Source organism: Microcaecilia unicolor, chromosome 1 (genome assembly GCF_901765095.1).
Source record: "Microcaecilia unicolor chromosome 1, aMicUni1.1, whole genome shotgun sequence".
Classification (NCBI taxonomy): domain Eukaryota; kingdom Metazoa; phylum Chordata; class Amphibia; order Gymnophiona; family Siphonopidae; genus Microcaecilia; species Microcaecilia unicolor.
In genome coordinates, this window is record NC_044031.1 from 395,068,000 (window position 1) to 395,090,100 (window position 22,101).

General features: G+C 41.8%; 1 protein-coding gene across 2 annotated transcripts in view; it reads right to left on the reverse strand.

The window, feature by feature from the left end:
* The window catches only part of DUSP22 (dual specificity phosphatase 22), a 231,116-nt gene that overhangs the window by 35,528 nt on the left and 173,487 nt on the right, over positions 1 to 22,101 (reverse strand). For both annotated transcript variants that reach the window (XM_030210952.1, XM_030210957.1), the window contains exon 5: positions 9,843 to 9,917. In XM_030210952.1, coding sequence (XP_030066812.1) covers positions 9,843 to 9,917 — 75 coding nt within the window. The remainder of the gene's footprint in view (positions 1 to 9,842; positions 9,918 to 22,101) is intronic.

The following is a 22,101-nucleotide window of genomic DNA, read 5'->3' on the forward strand; positions in this document are numbered from 1 at the left end:
GGTCAGGGGAGATATGATACAAACATTTAAATACTTGAAAGGTATTAATATAGAAAAATATTTTCCAGAGAAGGGAAAATGGCAAAACTAGAGGACAGGAATTGAGGTTGCGGGGTGGTAGACTCAGGAGTAATAATAGAAATTTCTTTTTCATGAAGAGGGTGGCTGATGCCTGGAATGCCCTACCAAGGGAGGTGGTGGAGAAAAAAACTGCAACGGAATTCAAAAAGGTGTGTGATGATCACAGAGGATTTCTAATTAGAAAATAAATGGTATAAAAAAAACAAAACTTAAAGGGCTGCATATGTGTTTGCACATCAAGTGGTGCTGAGATGGCAACTCTGTCTGTATCAACTAAGGCCAGTGCTGGGCTGGCTTGTATGGTCTGTGTCCCGCAAATAGCAATTTGGTTGAAGGATGGGCTGGAGAGACCTTTGACAGAAACTCCAGTGATTTGGAACGTGAGGACAGTGCCTGGCAGACTTTTACTGTGTCCCGCAAATGACAAGATGGATTTGGATAGGCTGCAGTGGGCTTTGACAGCAATTCCAGTAGTTGGAACATAAGGATAGAGCTGAGCGGCATAACATACAATCTACTACTACTACTATAAATCATTTGTATAGCGCTACCAGTCTCAGCATACACCAATTGTTATAAATTACTGCCTGGGCATGGAGAAGTTTTCCTGTTCATACTAGGGAGCTGCACAGGAATGAAGATTGTGAGGATGGAAGACATAGCCACAGGATTCCCGCAAGGATTGAAGACATTGGCAAAGGATTCCTGTGGGAGTGTAGTCAACATCTCTGGTGATGCTAGAATGAGGCTTCAAACACTCATTAGTTGAATAGTTAACACTGTCCAAAAAAACCATGGGAGGCTGTTAGGGTCAGAAGGAAATGGAGGGCAGCGAACAAGTTCATAAAAGCATCGACTCCTGCGGTACGGATGGGGATGGAGGCGATTAATTACGGGGATGGGTGGGGGTGGAGTGGATCTTAATGGCTACAGTTGGGTAGGGGTTAGATTTAACTGGGGACAGCGAGGATGGGTGAATATTTCTGTCCCCATGTAGCCCTCTAGTTTGTACATTGTTTTTCAAGTTCTTTATGAAGCCAAACCACAATTCCAAAGATGTATGAGAGTACAGAAAGAGGTAGGCATATGGGGGGAATTCTATAAGTGGGTGCCTCCTTTTAGGTGTCTTCTACTTTTTCAGGTACATTACAAGCAGAAAGTCTATGAGGGAATCAGTAGGACCATTTGATCATGGTCTTTACTAAGGAAGATGTAAGGGAGTGAATGCTGTGTGGTGAAAGACTATTCTATAACAATATGTGAGTGACCAAATTCCATTATAGAATACCTGGAGAACCCAGTATTGGCACACCTTACATTTAGGCACCCACAAGTTACACCAGCCATAGTCCTGGTGGGCACACCTAACTTACTGCATTATGTATGTTGTGCACAGGAGTGGCAGCTCTGCTCTTGCCCTTCCTATGCCCTGCCCATGTGAACATCCCCACTTATACATGCTCTTACAGAATAGAGCTCAGTCATTTTGCTGCCACTTAGATGCCTAAGTGCTGGTTTTCTGCACATTTACTCATGTAAGTCTCTCCTAATTGTTTATACCCCATTATAAAATTGCCCTTATAATAAAAACTGATGATAGCAACTTAAGATTAATGTACATAAGAACGATAGCTTTACAATTTGTTGTGTATGTACTCTAATGGATGTGTTACCAGGTGGAATCATCAATAAAAATGTTGACACATAAAAATTGCCCTTATATACAATTTCTATGTAAAGTGACCAATGAAGCATCCTAGGTCTCATGTGCTATGGCGCATTCTTTTAAATATTTTTATTAGCAATACTGCAGATGAATTGGAAGGAGAAATTTTCTTGTTTGCACAGGATACAAAGTGGACATGCTGAAAAAGGTGAACAATTAAAACAAAGCCTAGATATAACTTGGGATTACAAAATGGAGGGTTTGTAAAACAAGCTTCAGTGATAAAATACCGTATTTTCTCTAATAACCCACCCCTCTGTTTCAGCATCAAAAAACTCTGTAAATTTCATCTTAAAAGCCAAATTTAGATTCCTCCAATAATATTCCACCCCCCAGAATTTGTAGTAACTGGCATTGCTGTCCTCCCCCCTCGATGAATGGATCCCTCTTCTTCCTTTTCTCACAGTTCTAGAGCTGGGTTGATATGGGGCCTTGAGCATGCACAAGCAGATACTCAAGGCTTTGAGCATGCATAAGTGCTCAAGGCCCCACACCAGCAAAGCGCCATAACCGTGAGGAGAAGTAAGAAGGGAGATCTTGTCATTGTGTGTGAGTGTGGGGGGGGGGGGGGGGGAGGAGGAGAGAAATGATGCCTCCATTAATAGCCCACCATAGACTAACACTCCCCCCCCCCCCCCCCCCCCACCACCATTTCTAATAATAGCCTAGGTGATTATTACAGAGAATACAGTATGTGGAATAATGTTTCTGGAGTGAAAAAGACAAGAACTGGACATGTTAAACAACAAAGGTCTAGAAGTAATCATTTTAAATGATCTGAAGGTAATGAGTCAATGCAAAAAGGCTTACAGGGAAAGCCACTATGTAAATCTGTACCCCAAGTACTGTGCTCAGTTTTGGGAGATTTATCTTTGTAAGGACTTCAATAGCATAGAAGCAGTTCAGAGAAGATGCTGGGTCTACAACACCAACCCTGTGATGAGACACTTAAAATATAGCTGTTGGAGAAAGGGGGCAAACTGGATATGACAGAAATATTCAAAATATTTTATAGGGTTCAACAAATCACAGAAAGGAGAACTTTTCTGTAGAAGAGGAATTTAAAGAGCAAAGGGTCAAAGATATAAAGTTATAGGAAGGCCAGTTCAGAGGAAACATTATGAGAAAGACAAGACAATAGTAGAGACCTGTACTGCCAAAGAATACAAGCACATTTGGAAGAGTTACAGAGAGCAGTAGAATACCACACTGTTCACACCATAAAGAGCAGAGGCAAAGGGGAGACATAATAAGAAAAAAACAAAAATGTAGATAAAAGGAGTATGCCCTAGCAAGACCGTTGGCCATGAGGAAGCGAAGCTGGAACTATAGAGCTTCGAGTGCACAGAAACAAATCAGGTCGATGCTGGCCACTTTTTTGGTGACTGCAAAGTGATTTGGAGAAAATAAAGGTATGGATAATGGAAAAACATAAATTAGTTTTACCACAGGACAAGAGAAAGCTAAGTCGGTGGCAGCAAAGTAAAACTCCTCAAAAACTGACAGGTTGGTGGTGGTCGAGTACCACCCAGCAAGATCTCATGGACCTAGAAGACAGGGTGGTAGTTTAGATTATTGTAAAGCATGGTGGTAAGTGGCTGGTTAAGAGACGACAGAGAACTAATGAGTAAAAAAAAAACAAAAATTTACTTTCTTACAAGAGATCAAGCTTCTATGGTATTTCAGCTTATTTCTAAGTGGATATTTTACTAGCCTTTTACTTTAACTCCTTTAATATCAGTCTCACTCCTCGGAAGTCCTGTTTTGATAAAGTCGCTCTCTGGCTGAAGAAACACTATTTGATCTTAAATGCTGACAAAACTACTATGTTAGCTGTCAAGCCACAATATTACTCCCTCTCCTCCATTGGTTCTCTCTCAGGAATATCCATTGCTCTGGTAACTTCCTTCCGATATCTTGGGGTCATTATTGACTCACAATTATCTTTCACTTAGCATATTTCCTCTGTGCTTCGTTCAGGATTCTCGATTCATGCTTTTTTAGACAATGCAGCCCTGTATACTCTATAACACACTTACATTACCACACATATTGATTACTGTAATGTCATATATGCTGGTCTTCCATCATTCAAACTTAAAAGAGTACAATCTTTACAGAATATCGCTGCCTCTTTTCTCTGTAAGCAAAATGCCAAGACTCCGTTGCTCCACTTTTCTTAAGTCTACACTGGTTGCCCAAACGATTTCACACATAATTCAAGATTTTGGTTTTAGCATTTAGAGCTCTACATGACAGTACCCCCAATTATGTATCTTGACACACATATGTTCCTGCTAGATGTTTACGGTACCTCAACAATCATAGATTAGTACTTCCCCCACCTTCTCAAGAGCGTTGGGAAATTATGCGGGCTTCCGCTTTCTATTTTCTTGCTCCGTATGTCTGGAACAACTTACCTTTGAGTCTGTGTTCAGAGTCCTCCTTAAAACAATTTAAAATTAATTTAAAAATGCATCACTTTACCCTGGCATTTGATTTGAGTTAGTGCGGTCTTTTTGGGTAGTGACAGTGGTCAGTCTCAGAGTCAGTTCTAGTTGTATAGCATTATTTGTGTATGTATTGTAGTTAAGCTTTTAGCATAAAGCTAAAAGGGCTTCGTCTCCTAGGACATGACCTTCCCATAGATCCTTAGTTAGGTAAAGCAATAGTCTAACACAGGCATTCTCAACCCAGTCTTCGGGACGCACCAAGATAGTCTGGTTTTCAAGATACCCACAATGAATATGTATCAGATAAATTTACATGCACTGCCTTCATCGTATGCAAATCTATCTCATGCATATTCATTGCAGGTATCCTGAAAACCTGACTGGCTTGGTGTGCCCCGTGGACTGGGTTTATTTATTGGGATTTATTAACCGCTTTTATGAAGAGATTCACCCAAGGCAGTGTACAGCAGGTACAGTTTAACATAAAACTTACAATTTTGTTAACAGCATAACAATAGTAAAATGACCAAGTATAAACATAAATACAATAAATAAGGTAAACTTGAAAACAGCAAACTGAAACCTAATAATAGGACTACCATGAAACAGAATCAAAATTATACACATTTGACAGGACTGAAATTCAAATAACAGAGATATAATGCAATATCAACACAATACCAATGAAACATTTAATAAGAACACATTAGAACATTCAAATAACATAGCTATGATACTAATACTACAATACAGCTTACCATCTAACTGAGTGGCCAAGTGCAGATATATAGATGAGGACATGATGCGTGGTACAGAGTCAGTTGGGATAAATAGACGGGTGGTTAAACTCAAGGCAAGTTCCTTGTACATTTAAACAGCTAGTTCAGGAGCCGACAAGAGAAGGAAAAATACTAGACTTAGTCCTTAGTGGTGCTCATGATCTAGTGCAGGGGGTAACGATACGAGGGCCGCTTGATAACAGTGATCATAATATGATCGGTTTTGATATTGGCATTGAAGGAAGTGAAACTAGGAAATCAAGTACGCTAGCGTTTAACTATAGAAAAGGTGATTACGACAAAATGAGAAAAATGGTGAAAAAAAGACTGAAAGGAGCAGCTCGCAGAGTAAAAAACTTGCATCAGGCGTGGATGCTGTTTAAAAACACCATCCTGGAGGTTCAGGACAAATATATTCCACGTATTAGAAAAAAGGGAAAAAAGACTAAACGTCAGCCGGCGTGGCTAAACAGTAAGATAAAGGAAATCATTAGAGCCAAAAAACAATCCTTCAGAAAGTGGAGAAGAGAACCAACTGAAAGTAACAGGATAGATCATAAGGAATGCCAAGCCAAATGCAAAGCGGAGATAAGGAGGGCAAAAAAGGACTTTGAGAAGAAATTAGCGTTGGAAGCAAAAATACATAGTAAAAACTTTTTTAGATACATTAAAAGCAGGAAACCGGCCAAAGAGTCGGTTGGGCCGCTGGACGAAAATGGTGTTAAAGGGGCGATCAAGGAGGACAAAGCCGTAGCGGAGAAATTAAATGAATTCTTTGCTTCGGTCTTCACCGAGGAGGATTTGGGGGGGACACCGGTGCCGGAAAGAATATTTGAAGCGGGGGAGTCGGAGAAACTAAACAAATTCTCTGTAACCTTGGAGGATGTAATGGGTCAGTTCAGCAAGCTGAAGAGTAGTAAATCACCGGGACCTGATGGTATTCATCCCAGAGTATTAATAGAACTAAAAAATGAACTTGCGGAGCTACTGTTAGAAATATGCAATCTGTCCCTAAAATCGAGTGTAATACCGGAAGACTGGAGGGTAGCCAATGTTACTCCGATTTTTAAGAAAGGTTCCAGAGGAGATCCGGGAAATTATAGACCGGTGAGTCTGACGTCGGTGCCGGGCAAGATGGTGGAGGCTATTATTAAGAATAAAATTGCAGAGCATATACAAAAACATGGACTGATGAGACAAAGTCAGCACGGATTTAGTGAAGGGAAGTCTTGCCTCACCAATCTAATGCATTTTTTTGAGGGGGTAAGCAAACATGTGGACAATGGGGAGCCGGTTGATATTGTATATCTGGATTTTCAGAAGGCGTTTGACAAAGTGCCGCACGAAAGACTCCTGAAGAAATTGCAGAGTCATGGAATCGGAGGTAGGGTATTATTATGGATTAAGAACTGGTTGAAAGATAGGAAGCAGAGAGTAGGATTGCGTGGCCAGTATTCTCAGTGGAGGAGGGTAGTTAGTGGGGTCCCGCAGGGGTCTGTGCTGGGTCCGTTGCTTTTTAATGTATTTATAAATGACCTAGAGATGGGAATAACTAGTGAGGTAATTAAATTCGCCGATGACACAAAATTATTCAGGGTCGTCAAGTCGCAGGAGGAATGTGAACGATTACAGCAGGACCTTGCGAGACTGGGAGAATGGGCGTGCAAGTGGCAGATGAAGTTCAATGTTGACAAGTGCAAAGTGATGCATGTGGGTAAGAGGAACCCGAATTATAGCTACGTCTTGCAAGGTTCCGCGTTAGGAGTTACAGATCAAGAAAGGGATCTGGGTGTCGTCGTCGATGATACGCTGAAACCTTCTGCTCAGTGTGCTGCTGCGGCTAGGAAAGCGAATAGAATGTTGGGTGTTATTAGGAAGGGTATGGAGTCCAGGTGTGCGGATGTTATAATGCCGTTGTATCGCTCCATGGTGCGACCGCACCTGGAGTATTGTGTTCAGTACTGGTCTCCGTATCTCAAAAAAGATATAGTAGAATTGGAAAAGGTACAGCGAAGGGCGACGAAAATGATAGTGGGGATGGGACGACTTTCCTATGAAGAGAGGCTGAGAAGGCTAGGGCTTTTCAGCTTGGAGAAGAGACGGCTGAGGGGAGATATGATAGAAGTGTATAAAATAATGAGTGGAATGGATCGGGTGGATGTGAAGCGACTGTTCACGCTATCCAAAAATACTAGGACTAGAGGGCATGAGTTGAAGCTACAGTGTGGTAAATTTAAAACGAATCGGAGAAAATTTTTCTTCACCCAACGTGTAATTAGACTCTGGAATTCATTGCCGGAGAACGTGGTACGGGCGGTTAGCTTGACGGAGTTTAAAAAGGGGTTAGATAGATTCCTAAAGGACAAGTCCATAGACCGCTATTAAATGGACTGGAAAAATTCCTCATTTTTAGGTATAACTTGTCTGGAATGTTTTTACGTTTGGGGAGCGTGCCAGGTGCCCTTGACCTGGATTGGCCACTGTCGGTGACAGGATGCTGGGCTAGATGGACCTTTGGTCTTTCCCAGTATGGCACTACTTATGTACTTATGTACTTATAAGAAACTGATCTAAGTTACAGTGTGTGTTGCAAGATAGTCCAGATGCAGAAAGGGTGTATATAGTCAGTCACCCTATGCATTAAAGGCTTGTCATTTAACTATCTTGATAGTGCCCCAGAGTTGAAAACCAGCAGCCGCTGCCCCTTTACCGAACTGGCAGAAGACCCAGGCAAGAGGTATTTGTGTATGGGGTTTTTTTGTTTATTTTTTTTTGTGTGTGTGAATGACGTATGTTCCATACATTGGTTTCATACACTCACAAAGCTGCCCCCAGCTCTCGAGAGGAGGAGATGGAGCCGAGATGGAGGGAGAAGGGTGAATCGGACAGCGGCAGAAGCAAGAGAAACTACTGCTAAAGCTGCTCCAGCCCTCCTTTTAAATTTCAATCATTAAAGGTAAGCGGGCCTTTCTGTGTATTGCTCGCCACACAGCTGTGCATTCCTTGGACTGCTCATTTGAATAGTAATCAGCTCACTGTAAAATATGGCATATGATTCCCAATGGCTGCTATAGTGGACGGAAAACAGCCTGCAAAGCTGAGAAGGCTAGGGCTTTTCAGCTTGGAGAAGAGACGGCTGAGGGGAGATATGATAGAAGTGTATAAAATAATGAGTGGAATGGATCGGGTGGATGTGAAGCGACTGTTCACGCTATCCAAAAATACTAGGACTAGAGGGCATGAGTTGAAGCTACAGTGTGGTAAATTTAAAACGAATCGGAGAAAATTTTTCTTCACCCAACGTGTAATTAGACTCTGGAATTCATTGCCGGAGAACGTGGTACGGGCGGTTAGCTTGACGGAGTTTAAAAAGGGGTTAGATAGATTCCTAAAGGACAAGTCCATAGACCGCTATTAAATGGACTGGAAAAATTCCTCATTTTTAGGTATAACTTGTCTGGAATGTTTTTACGTTTGGGGAGCGTGCCAGGTGCCCTTGACCTGGATTGGCCACTGTCGGTGACAGGATGCTGGGCTAGATGGACCTTTGGTCTTTCCCAGTATGGCACTACTTATGTACTTATGTACTTATGTACTTATAAGAAACTGATCTAAGTTACAGTGTGTGTTGCAAGATAGTCCAGATGCAGAAAGGGTGTATATAGTCAGTCACCCTATGCATTAAAGGCTTGGAAGAAGAGCCAGATTTTCACCTACTTCCTAAAGTACAGATAGTCTCGAGTAATAGGTAGCCTCTCTGGGAGTAAATTCCAGAGCGTGGGGGCTACTCCTGAGAAGGCTCACTGGTGGGTATTATATTGTACAATTTCTTTTTGATGAGGGGACAGATGGTGATAATGCTCGAGAGGACTTCAGATATCTAAAAGGTGTGAAAAGGGCTAACTTATTCTTCTTTAAGCACTCTGGCCCATTTATTTTTAGTTACATTTGTACCCCGCGCTTTCCCACTCATGGCAGGCTCAATGCGGCAGGCAATGGAGGGTTAAGTGACTTGCCCAGAGTCACAAGGAGCTGCCTGTGCTGGGAATCGAACTCAGTTCCTCAGTTCCCCAGGACCAAAGTCCACCACCCTAACCACTAGGCCACTCTTCCATTCGTCTAAGGGCCTTGAAAATCAAAGGGAGTTTTAAATTTAGTCCTGTAAGGTACTAGTAGCCAGTGTAGTTTTTGCAGGAAGGGTGTGATGTTGTCACACCGCTTGCAGCCTTCTATCGGTCTTGCTGCAGCATTCTGAATTAGTTGGAGATGATGCAAACTTTTTTTGGGTTTGGCCAGTGTTGAGAACCCCTGGTCTAACATGACTTGAATGAGACAGATCTTATAGTTGGAATCAGTACTTTTAATTATAATTTTCAGCTAGTGTAATCCCTTACTAGAGAAACACAATTTTATGTTTGACTAGTCTGCTCAAGTGGAATGCGTCATAAAAGATTTTGTTCAATCCTAAAGGATCTCCCATAGGTTTTCAAAACTACAGTAATGACAGTGGGGGGTAGGCTTGTATTCTTTTAAATGTTATTTATGTCATAGTTTATTATTTTCCATGATACATATTTTCCTTGGTATATTTCTCTTTATGTCTAATCTTGCACTCGCCTTGAGCTTTTGGGAACAAAGGCAAGTCAAAAATTTAAAAATAAGTGAAAATGAACAAATACAGAATGATCACTATCCGAGAGAGCATTTACAAAAATCTCTCACATCTCTCTAATTAATAAGGTTGACATGAAACATACACAAAGAAATTTTGCATAGAGCTTCTGAAGCACCAGAGAAACGTACCAGTGAACCAGGCAGCCCTCACCTCCAAGTCGGCATTCATGAATAAACTTAATACTTTCTTTAAAGTGTCTTGTCCTGAAAAATAGAAACAAAATAGGTAACACATGGTCTTAAACTCCAGGAGACAACCTATCAAGTAAAATGTCTTACCCTTTAAAAGGAGTACATTCTGTTCATATTTGAAAATGTTTTAAGAAGCCTTTGAAATCAACACTACTTCTCATTTTACAATAGACACAATACAACCTGTATTCTTTTCATTCAGTTCTTACATGAATGGTCTTATGGATAAGTGGGTCAGCTCAATTTTGTTGATTAGTGGCTTTTTGATCTAGTACATTATGTTTCAACGTTTTTATTGATGACTTTGCCAAACATAAATCATTTTGCCTTCACTTAATATACATTGATTCAATCATGTTTAAGCAGTCAATTAAGTATTTTACTATTTACAGTCATCAAAAAAAATTTTATTTCTCTGTTTTAATCATCCCCCACCCTCTCATATAATGGTTCAACATTTCAACACTTTAATATAACTTCCCAACAGAGTACAGAGATAACAAATCCTTGGTACAATTACATCTTCCAATAGCATCCTCCAGGTGCTCTACTTCACCAAATGCACCTCTGAAATCGATATTACTCTTCCTGTTGTATATTATTATGTACCTCCTTGATCTAGTACATTAAAACATCAACATTTACCTTTGGGCGAGGTGACTAAGCTAAAGGCTGATGAATTTCACAGACTTCTGCATGTGATTAAACGGGTTATCCCCACTGTCCACTGGTTTTCAATCATTGCTCTTATTTTTCTTTTTTACAAAACATGTTCAAACTTCATGTTTCACCTCTCACTTTATCAAGGCACCCAATTCTTAGTTCTTTATGTCTGCTTGTCTCCCTATAATTCAAAAAGAATTTTGTTAATTTAAAATATTAATTTTTGGAGATTTTGAACTGCCCAGTGCCTCTTCTGTGAGTTAATATTACTTTTGTTTGCTTTTCCGTATCTTATCCATTCTGATGACATCATCTAATTAAATATGCATGATTTTGAGTATGCTCAATTTTTGATGATTCCTTTGGTTTTTAAGCTTATTTTTCATTTTTAAGCTCGTCCAGCTGTTTGTTTTTTTTAAAGGTTCTGGAGTGTTTTTACACTTATTTTCAAGGTTTGTTTGTTTTTTTTTTTTTTTATATATCAATTTTTATTGATAACACTTGAACACAATACATCAAATAATTCGAACAATACATAGAAGATGTCATCAAGCTTATAATTTTTCTCCCTCTTCCCCCAACTCCCCCCCCCCTCTATCCCCGCCCTCAACTCTTCCCCACTACCGGTTCTGTTAACAGTTCAATATCTTGCTTCTCGCTACGGGTGTCAGAGTGTCCCAAAACGGGAGCCAGACTTTACAGAACTGGTCTCCTTTTTTTGAGGCTAAGTCTCCCACTTTTTTCTTTTCTAGCATACAGCATTGCATCATGGCTCCTCGCCATTGTGGTGTTCCAGGTGGGTCTGGTTGTAGCCACAATTGTAGTATGGTGCGTTTGCCCATCAAGACTACTCTTTTCAAGAACTCTTTAAGTCCCTCTGGTGACTTGCCACGAATCCTATAGACATCAAATAGCTGTCCTGGTGTTGGTTGCCAGTGAATGTTCCACATTTGCGATACTTGTTGTCCCAGTTTTATCCAGAAGGGAGTCACCTTTGAACAATACCAAAACATATGCCCTAGAGAGGCTCCCACAGTTCCACATTTTGGGCAGTCGTCTGTTGTTCTCAGGGTTGCCTTATAAGCCCTGTGTGGTGATATGTACAGTCTCATGAGAAATTTGTAGTGCATTTCCTGCCAAGTCATATTCTCTGTCACCCGATACACACCCATTAAGCACAGTTTGATCTGTTCTGGGTCCGGTTTCCACCGCAGCTTCTGATGCCATTGTTGTGACACTTGCGTGTAGTCAAGCGCCCCCTGTAAATCTCTTAGATGATGGTGGAAATACTTAAGCGGTACTTTTAACTGTGCTTCCAGGCCCAGCATCTCACTCATGGATTCCCATACTTGCTGAGTAAGAGCCAATGCAGGCAATGTTCGTATGTAATGTTTGAGCTGCATATATTGGAAATAGTCTTTCTGTCCAAGTCCGAATTCTGTGCACAGGGCCTGGAATGTTTTAATGGTCCCTGTCTCAGACACCACCTGAAATAAGTATTTAATACCACAAATCTCCCATTTCCTAAACAAAGCAGATTTCCCCCCCTCTGGGAATGCTAGGCTACCTTTAATGGGTAGTAGTGGAGACACTACACTGTTCCATTTGTTTTTCTTACTCAACCATTTCCATGTTTTCCGCAAAGGGTTCAATAGAAATCTATATGGAAGATGTATGTCCATTTGGGAAAAATAAACATGTTATACATGGTGATTCTTCCCCTCAAAGACAGAGGTAGGCCCTGCCATCCCTGCAGAGCTTCTTTTGTATGCCTCTTCAAGGGGTCCATATTCTCTTTGTACAGATTTGTTAAATCCCTCGGTACATTAACCCCTAGGTACTTGAGCGTGCCCACGGCCCATTGAAAGGGGAAGGGGCCCTCCCACTCCTTTTGCACTGTTTCCTGTACTGAAAGGGCCAATGATTTTTGCAAATTTAATTGTAACCCTGAGTAAAATCCAAATTCGTCTATGACTTCTAGTAGGCGTTGGACTGAGGTCTTCGGTTGAGTAAGTGTAAGGAGCATATCGTCAGCGAAGGCCAGTGTTTTTATTAATGTCCCGTGTAATGTGACTCCCTGTATGTCCGGGTCTAGCAGCATTGTGCGCAAGAGTGGCTCTAAGTATAAGAGGAACAACAGAGGGGATAATGGGCATCCCTGCCTGGTGCCGCGCTCCACTCTAAAGGGTTTAGATCTGGTGCCATTTATTAATATTTGGGCTGTGGTATTTTTGTATAGTGTTTTCGTGGCATCTAAAAACCAGCCATCCAAGCCCGTGTGCTCAAGTACCTGGAACATGTAATCCCAGTTAACTTTATCAAACGCTTTGGCTGCATCTAGGCTAACCAATAGGAGAGGATCTCCTGTAGCTTGCCCATACGCCACTGCTAAGAGGGCTTTCCGTACCTGTTGAACCGCCTGATGGCCCTTAACAAACCCCACCTGGTGTTCTCCGATCAACATTGGCATGTGATACGTCTATTTGCCAGTATTCGGGACAGGATCTTGACATCAACATTAATAAGGGAGATGGGTCTATAAGATTCTACTTGATCTTTAGGTTTACCCGGCTTAGGAATCAAGTAATCAACGCTTCATTCTCTCTGGGCGAAAAGGATCCCCTAGCAACCACTGCATCTAGATAGTCCGCCAACGCTCCATACAGTTGTGGTGTCAGCATTTTATAATATTCATTGGAGAAGCCGTCCAATCCTGGTGCTGATCCTATTTGTAATGCTTTTATTACTTTAAATACCTCTTGTGTTTGTAGGGGCGCAGATAATATTTGACGGGCTTCCTCTGGCAATCGTGGCAGTTTTGCATCTTCTAAATAATCTTTAGTCAGGGGGCCTTGGACCCTATTTTTGGGAGTATACATCTGTGAAAAGTGTTCATAGAATGTATTTACTATATCTTGTAATTGGTTAAGCTTGTCTCCTTTAGAGTTTTCAATCACTGGGATAAATCGCTGTGCAGTGGTTGCCTTTGCCACCCTTGCCAATAGTTTCCCAGATTTATTCCCAAATCGCTGAAAATTTAGGCGTCGCGCTGTTAATTGTTTCTTTGCTTGCTCATGTATCAGGGAATTTAATGCTACTAGGGCAGCTGACATTGAGTCTCTATTGGCTATTGTTGGGTTACTCAAGTATTTCCTCTTGGCCTTCGTATATACTGTTTCTGAATGTAGTATCCCGGCCGCCAGGCGCTTTTTCCTAGCACACTGAAATGCTATTACTTCTCCCCTCATAACCGCCTTAGAAGCTTCCCAATATGTTATAGGTGAGTCACATGATAACAGGTTTGTATCTTCGTATAATTGCCATTTTTCTTGCAGGTGAGCTAGCAATTGTTTATCCTGATACAAATATGCAGGGAATCTCCATTTGTTACCCTCTCCACCACCCCCACCTACGTTAATTTCCACCCAGATCATGCTATGGTCCGATATTTCCATAGGGCCGATAGTGGCTTTCTGGACTTTAAAGAACCAGGATTGTGATATCAGTATGTAATCAATTCTAGACCAGGAAGAATGTACTTTAGACTGATGTGTATAGTCCTTTGTGGTAGGGTGGAGGGCACGCCACGGGTCAATTAATTGGAGATGTTTACAGAGCGCTGGTATCCCTTTCCCTTTACCCGACCCTGGGATAGCTGTGGGTGAGGATCTATCCAGACTCGGGTCTAGTACTTGATTGAAGTCTCCCGCCCATATCCAGGGGGCATCATTATATTGCAGTCCTAATGCTATAAGGGTCTGGAAAAAATTTGGGCTATAAGCATTTGGGGCATATATTGCATAGATGTAAAACTTTTGTCCTTGGTAGTTTATCTGTAAAAGTACAATTCGTCCCTCAGTATCTCTGTGGATTAATTTGGTTGTGCAAGGTAATCCCTTACGGATGAGTATTACTACCCCGCTCTTCCTATTACCCGAAGAGGAGAAGTGGCTTTCACCCACCCATTGTTGACAGAGTTTTTCGTGTTCTGTGTCAGACAACTTTGTTTCCTGTAAGCAGGCAATATCTATACCTTGCCGCTTTATCTGGGTCCGGATTTTATATCGTTTTACAGGGGATGTGATGCCTGAAACATTCCATGATAATATTTTAAGTCCAGATCGACTAATCTTTTCTTTGTTTCAATGAAACTATTATAAATATCATCAAGGTAGTCCTCGGGGAGCCCAGCCTCCCCCGGGGGGTGTATGATTTAATGTGTGGTTTAATGTTTAGGAGAACTTGCATTATCCCTAACACTCCATATGCAAGAACAGACATTATTAAGAACCTCTCCTCTATTTTGCTACGTACCTCCACTCCTATCACTTCCCTCCCATCCTCCCCCACCCCCCTCCCTCCCTATACCTAAACCCCTTTCCTCCCCCCCTTGTTCCCAAAATTGCCTCGAGAGGGATAACCCCATCTAGGCAGAGTCACAGCATGCCGGTTCCCCGCTCACCCCCAGGCCCCTCAATGTTACAATTAAACTTATAAAGTTATAACCTCTATGTATAAAGTCTTTACATTATTGTTTATCCCGTCAGGACAGTTCAATCAATCACAAGTTATGCTCACCACCACATGTCCAAAACCGGATCAAGCCGGTGCTTCCTGACTTTTCAGTTCTTGGTTAATATATTGCAGTGCTGAGTGTTCTGATGTGAAGGATATCCATTTCCCGTTTTTCATGATTTTTAATGTAGCAGGATAAAGTAGCATGAATCTGGTGTTTTGTTCAATCAAAGCTGTGCATACCGGGTGGAATTTTCTTCTTCTTTCTTGTATGCCAGCTGAGTAATCTTGAAATATGCGGATCTGGGCACCCGCGTAGGTTAGGGAGTCTCTTTTCTGACGGAATCCCTGTAGAATTTCTTCTTTATGGATATAATTGTGAACTTTCATGATTACTACTCTGGGTTTTGATCCATTTTGGCGTGGTTTCCCCAGCCTGTGTGCTCTTTCAATGCATAGTGGGCCTCTGCTGTCTGAGATAGCAAATTCTTTAGAAAGCCAGCTTTCAAGCAATGTGCCCAGATTTTTATCAGGAATTGTTTCGGGCAGGCCCACCAGCCTAAGATTACATCGTCTTGCTCTGTTCTCCAGTTCCTCCAGCTTCTCCTCTTGGGCAGCCAGGCGTTTCTTAAGGTTGGAAAGTTCTGGCGTATGTTGTTGCCAAGTCTCTTCAATTTCGGAGACTCTCTTTTCCACCTCCGCGGTTCTGCTAGTGATCTCACCCAGCCGGCCATCTAATTTCTCCAGCTTCCCCTCTAATGTAAGGAATCGGGGTTCCAGCGCTGTACTCACTGCCGCTACTAATTGCGCAAGCTGTCTGGTGGTAAGTTCAGCCTCGCCTCGCGGCGATGCGGCCGCCATCTTGGATTCACCGCTCGCTGCCGGGAGCTTTTCTTTTTCGTTCTTCAAGCTCTTCCTCGTGCTTCCTAGCAGCATGGGAACGAGGAATGGGTCCATACACCTTCCGCAACACTTTGACGGGACTAGGTTGGTGTTTTTGAGGTTAGTTTAGTTCGTAGGGCGCCGGGAGCAGCACAAAAGTGTTGCTACTGCTCCAACTGCATCACGTGACTCCGTTTGGTTTTTTTTTTTAAAGAGGGCCTTTGTGAGTGAACTGTGACCTATAACAGGAAGTTAAATTCAGCCTCTTGGCATAGCTGCACTCTGCATTCTATCGAGAGAGGAAGAGACACTCATTTTGTGTGAGAATCCTGCTGGTAGCTGTGAATATTTTGTGCTACCACATTTATCTTTTGGCATGGCTCTCTTATTTGATTTCTTACATTGATGTCCTTTTTTATGTTCTTAGGCTCAGCTGTTTTCTTTGCTGCTTTTGGTTTGGACTGATCTATTAGGTGTTTGTGCCCTTTGGGCCCCTAATAGGTATGTGTCCCTTTTAATGTTTTAATACTTATTTGACATTTTAACTTTCAAAATTGATTTTGAGTTTTATTTAGATAACATTTGGATTTTAATGTTCAGATGTTTATGATTTGATTAATATTCTTTGTGCCTTGCTTTTTATCCTGTGCCTTTGAATTCATAAGTGTTAAGAGTTTGTGTTTTTCAATATTATTAATACCAATTATATATATATGTACTAACATCTTTGAATTATATTAGCTATTAGTATGTCTCTATTGAAAATTGATTATCTTGTCTGTAGTATGTATGTTAAATTTAAGTTGAGAAAGTATTTTTATTTTAAGGTTTATTCATTATTCATTTTTAATAAATGTATTTATTTGTTACATTTGTATCCCACATTTTCCCACCTATTTGCAGGCTCAATGTGGCAAGTCTCTCCTCGTACGGTTTGCAACGCAAATCCCATATCATTTTTGTAGCTTTTCTTTGCAACGCTTCCAGTCTTTTTACATCTTTAGCAAGATATGTAAAAAGACTGGAAGCGGTGCAAAGAAAAGCTACAATAAATGGTATGGGATTTGCGTTGCAAACCATACGAGGAGAGACTTGCCGACCTGAACATGTATATATTGGAGGAAATGAGGTTAGAATGAAATTTGTCAACATGAATACATTTTCATTACTGATTATTTCTTGATACAATAAGCAAAAAGGACAATATAAAAGGCAGATTTCAGTAAAATATATTGCTACAATATACGGTAAATGCTAAAGCAACCTACAGGCATTTGTTAAAAATAAATGCCAATCTCCACTCACCAGTAATATTCATCCCCACTTCTCTACCTGGTTATAACCCCCTTTGAGAATCCCAACCTCTTAAGTCAGACATGAGCTAGGGGGTCCTAGATGGCAGCTGTTGTGCCCTGACAGTGTCAACTCCTTAATTACTTTAAATATGATGAAATGTAAAGGCAAGCTGAAAGTATTCCTCTCTGAATCCCAGCAAGCTGTATCTGTGGGGGTTATGGATGCTGCACCCATGCAGGCTGCTTAGGTCTTCAGCACCGATATCTCCTTGAGTCCAGATTTGCAAGTTCCTCCTCCCTTGCCTGAAACTGAAGGAAGGTCAGGAGCTCTTACCACAGCTGTATTGGGGTCTCATATGGAATCACTGGTGATTCGAGGGGAAGGGCCTGACAATGGGGCAAGTAACCATCTTGCTGCAAGCTGGTGGTGCAGGAGTGGAGGCACAAGATGCAATCGAGCTGGAGAAGTTGTGGGACGACTGATTATGCAGGATACTGCTTCTATGTTTACTTGTTTGGCAGTTAAAAAAGTGTAGAGTGGTGCAGATGGGGTCTAGAAACCCAAGAGAGTTGCATTTCTTAGGGGGTGAGTGGATGATAAGAGGGAAGTGGTAGAACTCGATGTCATGAGCTGAGGTTGCAGGGTGGAAGACTTAGCAGGAATGTCAGGAAATACTTTTTCACAGAAAGGTTGGTGGATGTCTGGAATGTCCTCTCGCAGGAAGTTGTCAGCCAAAAATGGTGATACAATTCAAGAATACGTGGAATAAACAAAGAATACCACTATATAGAAAGAAATTAAATGACCTCATAAGTGGAGTGAGCTTTGACAGCAGCTTCAAGGTTGGGAAAGTAAGACCAATGCCAGGCAAACTTCTATGGTCTGGGAAGGAGATGCACAAAAGTCCCCGTAAAGCACTAATTGCTATTTCCAACTCAGTAAAAATTACAGAGGTGAAAATAGCAAGCAATGCACATTAAAAAAAAAAAAAAAAAAGAGTCCTATGCAAACGAGCTTCAAAGACTTTTACTGTGCAGCTCAGTAGGGAAGGCTGCCAGGGCATGCACATAACAGTCAATTGCTAAGCACGGCTGCTTTGTACGCAGATTACCCCCAGGCAAGCAGGCCATATTAATAATGATGCTGGGAGTGGAGGTTATTTTTGATCGAGAATCCCGGGACGCTACACATTTTTAAAATGCTTTCTTTCATGTCCCCCTTGTCATTTAACTATCTTGATAGTGCCCCAGAGTTGAAAACCAGCAGCCGCTGCCCCTTTACCGAACTGGCAGAAGACCCAGGCAAGAGGTATTTGTGTATGGGGTTTTTTTGTTTATTTTTTTTTGTGTGTGTGAATGACGTATGTTCCATACATTGGTTTCATACACTCACAAAGCTGCCCCCAGCTCTCGAGAGGAGGAGATGGAGCCGAGATGGAGGGAGAAGGGTGAATCGGACAGCGGCAGAAGCAAGAGAAACTACTGCTAAAGCTGCTCCAGCCCTCCTTTTAAATTTCAATCATTAAAGGTAAGCGGGCCTTTCTGTGTATTGCTCGCCACACAGCTGTGCATTCCTTGGACTGCTCATTTGAATAGTAATCAGCTCACTGTAAAATATGGCATATGATTCCCAATGGCTGCTATAGTGGACGGAAAACAGCCTGCAAAGCATTCATCGCTGGATTCACTGCTCGCTAAACCAGCATGAACTAGTCAGAAATGCACTTTGCTGGCCCGTTAAGTTTTGTGCATCGGGGCCTGGGTCCCGTAAATGGCAAAAACAGATCAGGATCAAGGCTGGAATGGGCTTTGACAACTCCAGTAGTTGGGAAGGACCGTGTGTGCCCCAAAATAGGCAGGGAGAGATGGTGATTAATGAAGAAGTGGAACCTGTGCGGAGTGTCACATTCAACTTGGCCACCTTGTTGGGCAGACTGGTTGGACTTTGCAGGTCTTTATCTGCCATTTACTATGTTACTTTACAGAGTCCAAAAACATTTACTTTAGAGACTATATGGGAGGCGACATAAGCTTTGGGAACCACCCTGTCTGCTCAAATAAAAGAATGATAAGGTGCTGGAACAGGAGCTAAAATTAGAGCTTTGGAAACAGGTTTATCTCAAATTCAGACTGCGTTGCAGGAGCAGGAGTCTAAGATGCAAACTTTTCAGGTGACAGATTCTATATAACGAATAAGGATTTGACAATACCTTTTGGAGGTTTTAAAAGTTCCATATGAATCAATACAACAGATTACCATGGCATATTATTGGCCAACTGTTAGGAAAAAGTCTGAGGAACTTTCTCAAGATGACCATGCTATAGAGCAGTGATGGGCAACCTTTTGAGCTTGGTGTGTCAAAATTCGCCAAAAAACCGAGCATAACTCGGGTGGTGTGTCACTTCGAGAAAAAAAACCATAATTTCGCGATATTTATAGTTTAAATAACAAAAATGTATAATTGTAATATAAAACTGTATTTAATAAACCAAAAACTAATTATTTTACTTACCTACTTAGTGACTTCTTTGTTCATCTGTCAGTCGGTTTCTTTTGTTGGTCTTGATATTATTTAACTTGTGTGGGGTGCCATGAACTAAGATAAGTGAGGGGGAGGGGGAATTCTTTAACTAATCTGCCTATTAGTGACTTTTTTGTTGCTGAATTTCATTGGCTAAATCTTCAATTGAAGGTTGGTATTTTGTACACTTCAAGCCCAAGCAAGCGCTACTAACTTCATCTGTCAATCTGTTTCTTTTGTTGGTTTTGATATTATTTAACGCTGAGAATAAGGTTTCACAAAAGTACATAGAGGGAAAAATTGTGAGTAAAGCCATTGCTATATTTTTCAGGGTGCTAAAAGTGTCTGGTAATCGGATCCAGGCACTCCAAATTTCCTGGTAACTCAGATATTCTCTTAATAATTGCATCTTTATTCTGCATATCGTGAAATAGAACTGGTGCACATCTTAGGAGAGTTTCTTTAATAAATTCTCCCTCACTGAGTGCTTTTCCATGCTGAGCTATGGAGTGAGCAATGCTCAAACTTGCAGATGTTAAATTTGTAGAACCTTTTACAAATTTAAGGATGGACTTAGATTGGCTCTTATAAAAGTGTAGCTGCCTGGAAATGTATTCCTTCCGTTCATCCTCACTTTTTTTCAAGAGCTGGGAATGATTAGTTTCAAAATGTCTATTTATATTCCACGTTCTGCTTACTACCGTTTCAGTACATAGAACGCAAAATGATTTGCCATTTTTTTCTATAATGCCATACATCTCGGTCCATGTCTCTTGAAAGGGTCGGCTACTGCTACTACCACTTCCTTTACTTAACCTTGGTTTTTTATTTTTTGAGTTCTCCATCAGGGGGGCAGAGACAGAAGATAGAATTATAGATAGCCTGTTAGCCCTGCAGGCAATTAAGGGTTAACTAGCCTAACTGACCACCTTATGTAAATTAAGATGGCTGCCGCTATTTCTAATGGCGGGAAACGGCACCCATAGCACATGCCCTCGCCTCTCCCAGCCTCCCCCTCACCTATCTCAGTAATGGTGGTCAATTACAAATCCACGACACCCCAGAACAGTAGATTGGATGATGGTTGCTGGTAATGGTGATCACAGGGCCCTCAGAGATGCGTCCCCCACGGCATTCCGCTGCGCTCTGCTCCGCCGGCCGGAAGTGAGGAGCCGGGGCAGAGGGAGCAGCAGGGAGGGAGCCAATAGGAGCGCACACGGCACACCCCCAGCGGGTAAACATGCACCGGGTGATTTCGCCGGGGGGGGGGGGGGGGGGAGGTCGCGCTGCACCGGGGGGGGAGGGGGGGCGCATCGGCGATCCGCCCCGGGTGTCAGCAAGGAACTCCGCTGCTTCTCTGTATGCGGCCACATGCGGCCGCGTGTCACTGAAAATGGCTACGCGTGTCAGTACTGACACGCGTGTCATAGGTTCGCCATCAGGGCTATAGAGGGTCCGTTCGATGTTTCTGTGATATCAGAAACCTCTGAACTGGATTACATGTTGCTGGCTACTATGACTGTAACTTTGGCAATGCCAGGAAATCAGATTAGCACCTTAGAATATATTTCAGGCATCAAAACGTCTCATTTATGAATTATGCTAGAAATTTCCTGATGTGACAAGGGATATGCAGAGGAAGTGTAAGCAATTTCTTATCCTTGGGCTTGCTTACTAATTGCTCTGTTGATTCTAAAATCTCCATGTATGTGCTTTTAAAATACAAAGTTACATTTTTTTTTTTGCCTGCTCAACTCATGGCGTTTATTACCAGCAAAATATAAATGAGCATCCTTGATGGATTCTTCTGGTAAATGATTTGTATAATATGGATATCTGATGTCAAAGTACAATGGTTTCTTTTTATCTTTTTACTATTTATGTTGATGGATTTTCCTCATCTTGGTTCCCCATATGCTGTGGACTTGTACACATATGGAGTTTATTGTTTTGTGTTTGTTCTTTTTTTATTTATTCTGGATCCTGTGACTATTATGTACAATTATTTTTGCTTGTTAAAGTAATATTAAAAATAAAATTTGTAAAAATATGAGCTCACATTTATTTCATTTGAGCTTTTTATAAATTCAGATATTTTATATCAGGGGCGTATCTGAACTGCGGCGGTAGGGGGGGCCAGGGCCAGAGTGAGGGGGCACATTATAGCCTCCCCCCTTCCGCCGCTGCCATTGCCGATACCCCTCCCCCCAGCCGCTGCCAATCTCCCCTCACCGTTGCTGTCGCCTACCTTCGCTGGCGGGGGACTCCAAACCCCGCCAGCCGAGGTCCGCATCCTCCTGCCACTGCCGGCTGCCTGTA